The sequence below is a fragment of the Bidens hawaiensis genome, unplaced genomic scaffold, assembly GCF_021521415.1.
Source record: "Bidens hawaiensis isolate Kalapana, Puna unplaced genomic scaffold, B.hawaiensis_p1.1 tig00024733_1, whole genome shotgun sequence".
Lineage (NCBI taxonomy): Eukaryota > Viridiplantae > Streptophyta > Magnoliopsida > Asterales > Asteraceae > Bidens > Bidens hawaiensis.
Genome location: NW_027493914.1, coordinates 224,579 through 236,057, shown reverse-complemented (window position 1 = coordinate 236,057; position 11,479 = coordinate 224,579). Strand labels below are relative to the sequence as shown.

The following is an 11,479-nucleotide window of genomic DNA, read 5'->3' as shown; positions in this document are numbered from 1 at the left end:
ACCCAAAGACCAAGCAGGAAACTCGGGCATTTCTGCAAGTGACAAGGACTTCCCATGGAAAACCTTACAAAACCCTTTTCAAAACCCTTTGCTTAAGTCCAAAAGTTCACCTCACTTTATTAAACACGCATGAGAAGAACATTGGACTGGGGGGACTTGAAGAGGTAGGTCCCAGCAGAGACCAGTTGGTCCCGCAAGACTCACCTTGAACAGGGTTGTCTGCGCAAAGGCCATCTGCTCCCGCAGGACCCACCATGCTCATAGAATCTTACGCGCAGTACGCAAGCTGTACACGCAGGGAAAGCCTCCCAATGGTGAAGTACCCCGCCTGTTCCCGCAGTTGCGGATACAAGCCATCAGGGAAGGCTACCCGCAGACAGCAGGGCTACACGTACAAGACTAGCTACTTCAGCCGTCACGTGAAGGCATGAGCAAGGCGGGAACAATCCCGCCCAAATGAGCCAGTCTGATTCTGAAAGATCTTTTGTACCATACCTACCAAGGTATGGATAGGACAGACGATCTGACCAGAACAGCCCATGAGCCAATCACAGGGTGACAGCTCACCGACAACAGTGCGAGGAGGAGCACCCTCTAGTACTGTTTGTCACTATTAGCCGCTGCCTACTCACCAACCCTCACTGTGGAGCAGGCGCAGCCTACAGTTGGTGGAATAGTATTACTGTTGGCCGTAACCTATTCACCAACCAGCATGGCCTGCGTACAATCCACAGTCAGTGGGACGTGCATGGTCTACAGTTGGTGGAATAGTGCAGCCGACTTTATTACTGTTGGCTGTAACCTACCCACCAACCAGTATGGCCTGTGCGTAATCCACTGTTGGTTGAACAGGAATACTATTCAGCCGGCTGTACCTTCTAGAAAACCTACCTTCGGCTATAAATACTCCAATATCTTGGAATGGTAAGATCATCTACAATCTCGTATAACTTACTTGATAACTGCTCTTATAGTATTCATATACTTTTATATTCAAAGAGCAATATAGACTGATTCTCACGCCGGAGGGTGGTCACAAGGAGGAACCCCCCTTCTCAGTGACGAGCTTACGGTGTCTGTTTTGCAGGTTCCCTGAAGTACAACTTACTCTGCTGGACCTAACCTTCGTGGGAAACATTACCTGGCCCCCAGATTACCTATAATCTGCCCGGGGTTACTTAGTGTTTCTTCACGGTGAGTCCCCGTTTCTTTTAAGCCACTTAAGTTTTCTTTGAAATAACCAATTCAAATTTATTATTTTGATGAACCAAACACGTTGAATGTTGGCTAAATTAGATATAGCATCTTAATATAATCATTAAAATATTACCAAACAGTTATTAGTCATATAACAATGTTCATGATCATGAATAGCAAAAAGCAAAATGCTACAAATCTTTGATGATTAACATTTGTTAAATAACTTTAAAGTTGAAATATTAATTTTAAATAACCTAAAAATTAACAGTCTTAACTTCAATCTTGACTGGTTGCAGTCTCAATTAAATGTGCATTGTTTATAACGATCCCCGACTAACGAAGGACCAATTCCGTTAGTGGGAGGTCGCCGGAAACTCGCACTTTTTGCCGGAAAAATCAACGTGAACATCACCACCACCTCCATGGACTCACACCACCAACTGATTCCGACGGTGGTTCTAGGGTCTGGCGACATCAATAACTGGGGATTTTATTTAAAAAAAGATTCCTAAATGTCCGATCTAAGGTTACAAAGATGTTTGGGACGAAAATGTTGAGTTTTTAGGGAAAAAATATAAGTGTTCAGGCCGAAAAAACGTTTTTCCGCGACATGCAACAAACGAAGTTAGTCCTCTGTTAGTTGCGAACCGTTATAAACAATGCAGATTTAGTTGAGACCGCAACCAGCCAAGAATGAAGTTGGAACTATTATTATTATCAAATACAACATAATTGAAATTATTTAAAACTATTATTCCTCTAAAGTTTAACATAATTCTTGGGTAGTTGTAAACTTATAATGGTAAACAACTAAACATAGTGTTAATAATTATTTAGAAGAAAATAAAACACAAAGCCGGTGGATAAGACAAATTTCGAATTTAATGAAATTTGTACGAAACAAAGAAAAGGTATCCAAAGATGACGCAATCAAATTCAGGACAAAAAGACTTTGGTTAACTCAAAATTAAAAAGTTAATTAGTGATTAATTAAATAATATATCATAGGTTTATTAGTTGTGTTTTGTGAGCTAAGCAACTACCTTTCGGTTGCGGACCACCCAACGCTACAAACAAACCAGAAACATAACGTCGTTAGCAACAACATTACAAAAAATTTCATTAATAACCCTTTTATTTCTCTTAATCCTCTATATAAGTCCGTTAATTATATGACTCGTAACTCTTAATGAATGTTCCTTCTTAAAACGATTATTATTAAGTGCTATGTTATATATGATCAAGATATGTTACTTCTTAAAATGGGTTATATCATGATTATTCACTAACATATAACGGTAGTATCCCCATGACTTCGTTTGGTGTTCCCTTTGAGCTTTTTTGGTTGAAACACTAGGCTTAAATACCTTTAGGCTCAGGTTTCCAATCCAAAATTATTAGACATTAGTAACATGTCCAGACCGATTTTGACATGCTCTTCCTTGTCAAAACTATAATGAGAAGATACTTGCACATGTTTAAGGATCGTAGATTTGTTCTTAAAGACGTAGGTTTGAATCCTTAAACTAGACTCATCATAATTAGAACTCGAATCAGCTAGTTTGACATCGTATGGGTTGTTACTTAAATTTAACTCACCCTTAGACATTATTAAGCTTAATTCGAGACTAAATTAGATTTACTCAGTAAGGATGACTCAACGTTGTTTGTCATACACTATAATCTAACTCGCCTTGTCTCTAGTAAGTGCTTAGACTAAAACCACTTACTTTCTCCTAGGATCATAACCATAGCACAAGTAATAGATTTGGACCCTAGCATATCAAAGATATAAATGTGTTTTTTAGCCTAGGTTTTATGGAGAGGTATAACGCACAAATGGTTCTTCTTGTATAAAACATGTAAAATGAAGAAAACAAAGTGACGCAATAACATTTTCGTAAGTACGTGTACACTATAACTCAACATGCAGATAGCGTGATAGTAATTACGCTATAATTTTACAAGTAGAGTAATTACGCTATTCGGGTAGTTACAAAAATGCCATCGTGTCATCTTTTTCTTCACTTTGCACACTTTGTAAATTTAAACCCATTTGGATTAAATCCAAACATGAGTTTTATAACCATACAAATAAGCTCGAACGACACGAGCTGCTCGTGAGCTACTCAAAATCAAATTGATAAAAAACTTTAAACCGAGAGCTTTTTCGAGCTCGAGCCTAAGCCTTGTATGTGAAGCTCATTTAGATTAGTCGAACCTTAACAAACGTTGTGCATTTTTAATTTTTATTTCTTTTGGACTTCCGTGTATTTCTTTCACACCAAACAATCACTCGTTTAAGGTACTACAAGTTATCAGTTCGAGCTTAGGATCGTTTAAGGTTTTTTTTTCCAGAATATATACAAATAATTAAAAAATAAAGGCTTCTGAAAACTATAGTAATAGATATTGAAGTCATACTATTACTATACATGACATGTTCGACCCAACTAACATTACTATACAACCCGAGCTTTAATAGACTGACTCACAAGTTGAGCTTGAGATTTATAAAAAGAGCTCGAGACAAGCCTGACTCATGCTCGCCTTAGCTCGTTTATACTCGTATAATACAAACAAGAATATAAATCCACACACCCAACAAAAAGAGTAAAGAAGCAAGTAGAAGAGTACAAGGACTAACCTAAACTCCACTAGAAAATGAAACCCTGAAAATGAACATACAGTCAAAAAGCCAACAACCTTTTCCCCACCTCTTTCATCTTCTTCTTCCTTCCATTATTATTATTATTATTATTCTTATTATTATCACTCACCTGTTAATTTCACCATATCCACCATTGATATTATTATCATTATTGATCATATTAATCTTCTTCAACCTCATACTCTGACTGACACAGACTACTCAATTCAACTCCTTCATCCTCTTTATTCTCTTGTCTTCTTCCAATATTATTCTTATCCCCACCACTACTACCATGCTTCAACAATCTTATTCCACTTCTTCTGATACCATAGACATCAACATGAACATGAACACCAACACCAACACCTCTAAACGAGCCTCCGAAACCAACGAATACGGCGAAAACAAGCGCCGCAACGTCGCAGAACAAAATTCTGTGATTGAAGAAGAAGAAAATTATGATTATGCTGCTGTTGCAGCAGAAACTGCAACAGCAGCAGAATCGTCTGGGTTAAAGCTGCTAGGACTCTTGCTCCAATGCGCAGAGTCCGTAGCAGTCGATAACCTAGACCATGCGAGTAACCTGTTACCCGAGATATCCGAACTGGCGTCGCCATTCGGATCATCGCCAGAACGGGTAACAGCTTACTTCGCTGAGGCTTTGCAGTCAAGGATATTAAGTTCCTACCTAGGAACTTATAATCCCTTGACCTCCAAAGCCTTAACTTTAACTCATAACAAACATATATGTAACGCGCTTCAGTCGTACAATTCGATAAGCCCGTTTATTAAGTTTTCGCATTTTACGGCGAATCAAGCGATTTTCCAAACATTAGAACATGAATCCACGGTTCATATTATAGATCTAGATATTATGCAAGGTCTTCAATGGCCTGGGTTGTTTCATATCCTTGCGTCTCGCCCTCGTAAGCTCAAATCGTTGCGGATCACTGGTATCGGGTCGTCTATCGAGCTTTTAGAATCTACGGGCGCCCGCTTACACGATTTCGCTAATTCTTTGAATTTACCGTTTGAATTCGTTCCGCTTGAAGGGAAAATTGGGAATTTAGTAAGTTCGGATTTGGGTTCGGATTTTGTTACTAGACTTGGGGTTAGATCGGGTGAGACGGTAGTTGTACACTGGCTGCATCATTGTTTGTATGATGTAACCGGGAGCGATTTCGGTACCTTGAGGTTACTTAAAGTGTTAAAGCCTAAATTGATAACAATTGTGGAACAGGATTTGAGCCACGGCGGGAGTTTTCTCGGGCGGTTTGTGGAGGCGTTGCATTATTATTCGGCTTTGTTTGATGCGTTGGGTGATGGGGTTGAATCGGAGAATGTGGAAAGGTTTACGGTTGAGAGGCAGTTATTCGGGTGTGAGATTAAGAATATTGTGGCGGTTGGGGGACCGAAACGGACGGGTGAGGTAAAAGTGGAGAGATGGGGTGAGGAGTTGAGTCGGGTTGGGTTTAGACCGGTTTCGTTAGCGGGTAACCCCGCGGCTCAAGCGAGTTTGTTGCTTGGGATGTTTCCGTGGAAAGGGTACACGTTGGTGGAGGAGTCAGGTCGGTTGAAGTTGGGGTGGAAGGATTTGTCGTTGCTGACTGCGTCTGCGTGGGAACCGTCGAATTTGAATTAAGTCGACGGTTCCTGTTCAACACTGAGAAAGTAAAAGAAATTTGTCTTAAAAAAAGGTTAAAAGGTTAAGTCAACGATTGGAGTTGATCAAGGGTGGAGATTAAAGGATTAGTCAACGTTTCAATGAAGATATAATAATGATGGGAAGATTAAAAATTGTAAAAAGATGCTTTTTTATTATTTTTTAAAAATTTATTTGGTGATTGGTACCTCTCAAAAGTTATAATACAAGGCAATTGATGAGATTTTTTTAATTTGGAGTAGTTGTGGTTGTTATCAAGTTGTCATAGTTGTCTTGGATTAAAAAAAGAAACATGTTAAGTTGTTTGATGAAACATTGTGTCAAAAGGTTTCTTGTTGAGTTAGATACCTTAGAACGGCATGTTAGTCACATGATTTCGATTTTTGAAAAAAAAATTATATATATCGGTTGAACTGGTAACGATGGTTTTAGAATATATCAATTATCAAACCGGACAGGTATGTATCAATCGGGTAGAATAGCCGATTGTTTGGAACAAAATGCTAAGTCGTTTTATGTCCAAATAATTTAGTTTTGGGCATGGTGGTCCCTTTTTTGTTACATTATAAATTTATAATGTTTTTGTTCAACAAACATAAAACTATATGCTAAGTCGATATGAAAACAACCATTTAATAGTTTGATATCATAAATCCAAAAAAATGAAAAAAACCCTTAAATCCGCCAACATTCCAATATTTATTTATCTTTGTCGGCTAATATTTCTCATTTTCTTCTTTGTCACCGATCTTAATAAAAACTGTAATCTTTGTAGACGGGGTTTATTATCTTTGTTTTCTTAGGCAATATACCGACAACGTAAGATGGAGAGTGATAAGGAACAGTCGTTGGCAAGATGTGGTCCGCGTCTATTGCACTTTTATAATTTGAGCTTAAAGCTAAGCACATAAGAATTTTTTTTAAAGCTAAGTATACACCTATACATTAAGTTGTTTATCTAAGGAGTACATATGACTGTGGTTGCTTAAATCATGAAATCATGTGCAAATGATTATTTTGGTAATTGGCTTTCTATTTTATGTCAAATGATTATTTTTGGTAATTGGCTTTCAATTTTATGTCAAATGATTATTTTGGTAATTGACTTATTGTGTATTGTTAATAATGCCCATCTAGATATGAATGACATGATCAACTTGAATATATATATATATAAGTTAAGTGTAACAAGTTGATAGTAACATTTACCAATAAGTCGTTCATTTTAGATGTATGACTTTGACTATTAAAGTTAATAAATGTTACAAAACATGGATTTAACACTCCTAGTACCCAAACCATTATGATTTAACTCAACCGTTTATATAATTTAATAAAATACAAACAGACTTGAACAAATTGGACATGTAAGCACGATGATATTGAGCGCAAAAGAAAACGGACATCTAATGTAGACCGAATTTAATGACACCGAAATCAGTCACCTAACCGAGATGTATTCTTCTTCATCGACCGCTCTTCGATTAAACATACCACCACCAATAGTGGGCCGATCACATGAGGCCCAAACTATTAAATAACCCAACTGCTCTACTAAGGCCCAATAACAACATATTCATATCCAAGAGGGCCCGGTCCAAGATCCGGCTCATTAAAACACATGAAACAAGTACAATAAAACCAATCATTAGAACTGGAGGTGTACAACACCGATTTTAAACCCAAACTGGACCGGTTTATAAACCGATTCGGTTTGGTCAACGGCTGGTCAAAAGCGGGTTGACTCAAACCGGTTCAGTTTATAAACCGGTTTAGAAGCAAGATTGGCCAGTCAGTCTAGTCATGTCGGTTCGGTTCGGTTTATAGACCATTTTAACCAGTTTTTCTCAAACCGGTCCGGTTTTAAAACTGGTTGATAGATCTTAAGGGGAACTGATCCTGAAACTAGCGGTTTGGGGTTTGTTGAAAAAACTTGGTTTATAAACCGAACCGGACCCGATTTATAACCCGCAATACCCGAAACCCGAACCGGTTCCTTACCCGAAATTGGGTTTTTCCAATGCCCGAAACCGGGTTTTTCAAATACTCTATCTATACTCGAAATTACCTGAAAAATAACTGGAAAATACCCAAATACCTCTAAGAAATGCAACCCCTAAGAAATTCCAATCTATACTCGAAAAATACCCGGAAAAAAAAGCCAAAAAACATGGCTTTTTCAATACCCATAAATAGGGTATTCAAATACCCGGTTATAGAATACCATGTTCTATACCCGACCGAACCCGATACATAGGGTATGGTTTTAGAGGCAATACCCGGACCCAAACCCGACCCAGCTATTGGTAATGCCCGATTTTCCAATACCCGATCATACCCGAACCCAGGTTTTTCAAATTCCCGATTTTGTGTACCTCTAGACATGACCATGTAGGCCCAAAATGCATTTTGAAGCCCGTTTGATTCTACTTGATCAGTTAGGCCGTAACATGATATCCATGGGCCAAGATGAGGTCTATTAACAGTTAGAACGTTCAACTCTAGAGCAATATTGGGCCTTTGATGAGTTCTATTATATTTTGGGCCACCACAACATTGTAAAAAAAACAAATAATCATACTTTTATCAACGATTAAATTATACCATGTTGTTTTCTTTTTTCACTATGGTACATTTGTAAATCACGTATTTAACACCATCAATCCACAAAATTTGGATTAGTCTTTAACGCGTGTTTAATTGGTTTTCGGCGATAACTAGAGGTGTCGGATGTTGAAATCATTTTCACGTTGTTCTTCTTGGTCGTTGCCCATTGCTAGCTCCGATTTTATTTATATGTCATCTTTTTGGTAAACTAAGAAACAAAATATTAAGCGGGATTTTAAATGGTCGAATTTACGTCAAACAAGAGCTTGTACCCCAAATATATCAAAATGTTTGTTAAGGCAACGTTTATTTCAAATAATGAGAGTTCAAGTTTCATACCGGACAAAATAATATAGTAATTTTAAAGGAATTCGTGCAAAATCATATCAGTAACAAAGTAACAAGAAACACATCATACATGCATAAATGATAAGGGGTTTAGCTTAATATGTTGGTTCACTTTCTATGTGTAATATTTGTCTTATTTGCTTGTATGTTAATATTGTATATTGTAGTATTTATTGCAATATAAATATACAGAGTAAATATAACAAAAGCAAGCAACACAAAATAACCTAAAACATCGCAATTTCACATGCGTTTCATAGACCAATGTGTTTATAATTTGATGATTGGTCATCGAATCGGCTCTTTTACCTTTACTCATCAGACAAGTCTTTAACAATAATTGAAGTATTGAACAAATCAATAATATCAATAACCAATAATTTAAAAAAAATAAAAAAATGAAAACCGATTCGACCATTAGGGTCAGTGTTACGGTTCTACTTTTCGAGCCGATTCAATTAAAAGTTGTTTAACTAAACTAACCAAGACCAGCTATATAGTTAGTTCTACATCAATACGGTCATGTTAGTTACAAGATGGCTTCCAGCACAAGGGGGGTAGAGGTGACATCCGCCCTTCCCACATGTGGCGTTGGGCTGCACCTCTGACGTGCGGCTACATGTGAATGTTTTTCATTTCTATTTATTTCTTACAAATAATAACATATATTATAATTAAATAAAAAAAGTATGCTATATATGAGAAGAATGTGTACGGTAGTGTTAGAGGTAACAATATGTTTGCATAGAAAACTGTTGTGACATGCTAACTTGACTTGCATATAAAAAAATAGACTTATAAATTATAACGTTACGGACAATCTTTACTGCTTAATAAACACATTACTAAATAGAAAGGCCAAGTGTCAAACTTATTGAATGCCGTACAATGCTTCAATTGAAAGTTAGGCCCGATAGCATGTGCTTGCCACCTATGTTGTCACATGGGTTATTCCAATTTCAAAACCTACCTCACGAACGATTATTAATGCATGTTCTTGTCTAATCATCTCACAAAACTTTATTTTTTTAGAACGGCGATTTTATATCATTTAGAAACTTGAACTCAAGACCTCTCAACTTCTTAATGTTTTAAACATTTTGTCTTTGACAATAGACCACCAAGCTCATCGACAATCATCTCGCATAACTAACCAGTCTCCTACTTAACTGAAAGAAGAGTATATGCAGCGGTCTTACTAACTTTTCATGATACAAGAGTATATGTAGCGGTTTAGCTAACTTCTCACTCAATATCATGAAACTTTTAGCTGAAAGAATATCTATTTAATCTTTTTATATAAATATTGTGTGTAAAAATGTGATTGATTGTGTATTAAAAATGTAGCCCCATTTGTAGAGCCCTTGCCTCGTTATTATGATAGCGCCCAAAGGGGATTGGCGCCCTTGCTGCCCTTGGCTTAATGTTTGGCGAATGAATTTGTTGCAAAAAAAATGTGAGGTGACTTAGGGCGACATCCCACCAACATTTGATTTTTCACTCCTTAGTTAAACCATTGCTTAATTATATTATTGATATATTTTACTTTTTAGTTAAACCAATACATATATTCTTATATCATAAGAACTCTCCATGCAAGGCAATACCTTTTTTTTTTACTTTACAATATAAAAACCCAAAAAAAATTATTTTCCACCGACCCACTTTCCTTAATGTCAAAAACATCAAGCCTCTAGTGTATATATTATAGTAAAACAAAATAGAAGCAAAACGAGTAACAAGCTACACAAATAGTCTCTCTTGAATTACAAATCAAGTATTTTATTTTGATTTGTTTTAAAAAAATATAATATTTTGTTTATAGCTAGTTACAAACTCACGTGACTCACTTTACACCTTATTTTGATTTGTTTATTGCACATATAATAATCTTTTAGGATTTAATTATAAAAAGTTTGTTTTCTCAAGATAGATTTGTGATTTTTAACTTAAAACACGTTTGGCTTCATCATAAACCTTATTCAATAATTAATTAAGTTCGTATAAAGTTACTATTTCATAATTCTAACAAACCAAACTTGCCTATTTATGTGTTTAGATATGAGTGACTACTCATAATCTTTGGAGAAACATGTTGGGCATTCGGTTTAATCCGTTTTAGGGTTATTTTGCCGTTGAAATATGCCTAACTTCAATTTTTGAAATCAGAACGTTATATGTTTTAGTTCTAATTCTTTGTACTATCTTCACACACAAAGACCTGATATAAACAACCGTACGCATGGCCTAAAAATCAAAATAAATTTTCTTGTTTATCTTTGAAAATAAAAGTTTGAATTAAATCCTTTTGATAATATTATGACTTTGAAAGAAACATATTTTTAAAAAAGAATTATGACCATATTTTGTAAGATATATAAGTGTTGTCTAGTTGTTTAATAAATGAAGTGTGGCCAAATTTGTAACAAACCATTCATGTGGTAAGGTGTGGATAGCTATTAACCACGTTTACTTTCCCCACTCCACAAAAAATTTAATAGTTATTATTATTATTATTGTTAGGAAAATTGGTTTTCATTGGTTTCAACTATTTTTTTCGTCGGCGGTGGTCCCAACTTTTATTTTGACTGGCAACGGTCCCAACTTTCACATACATTGAAACCACCAGTCCGGCAGGGTAGGCACTCTGCCATGGGCTGCCGGTGAAGGAGTGGTCGGGGTGGAGCTGCCGTTTCGTCAATCCCAGACTATGAACACCAATTTGCCATCAACCTACTATTAGACTTTTCAAACCCTCGCCGGAGAATATTATTATTATTATTATTGTTGTTGTTGTTGTTGTCGGTGGGTCATTGCTGCAGCAAAGACGTCGTCGCCGTCAAACACGACACCCCCGTCGGATCCGCCGTCGCAAACCCACCTCGCAGCCCTAAGCCTAAGCCACGTACGCCGTCTCCGGCCGTCGGAAACGGCAGCTCCTCCCCGAACCACTCCTTCACCGGCAGCTCCACCCCGAACCACTCCTTCACCGGCGAGGACTCTGAAGC

At 36.9% G+C, this 11,479-nt stretch overlaps 1 protein-coding gene across 1 annotated transcript; it reads left to right on the top strand.

Moving 5' to 3' along the window:
• Window positions 1-3,810: 3,810 nt before the first annotated feature.
• On the top strand, window positions 3,811-5,941 carry LOC143569892 (scarecrow-like protein 23). The gene has a single exon (XM_077055691.1). It carries the CDS (start codon window positions 4,146-4,148, stop codon window positions 5,493-5,495), a length of 1,350 nt encoding a protein of 449 aa, XP_076911806.1. The 5' UTR covers window positions 3,811-4,145; the 3' UTR covers window positions 5,496-5,941.
• The last annotated feature ends 5,538 nt before the right edge of the window (window positions 5,942-11,479 follow it).

What these genes read in the sequence shown, in the direction of transcription:
- LOC143569892 (XM_077055691.1), top strand. Translation starts at nt 4,146, where the DNA reads ATGCTTCAACAATCTTATTCCACTTCTTCTGATACCATAGACATCAAC.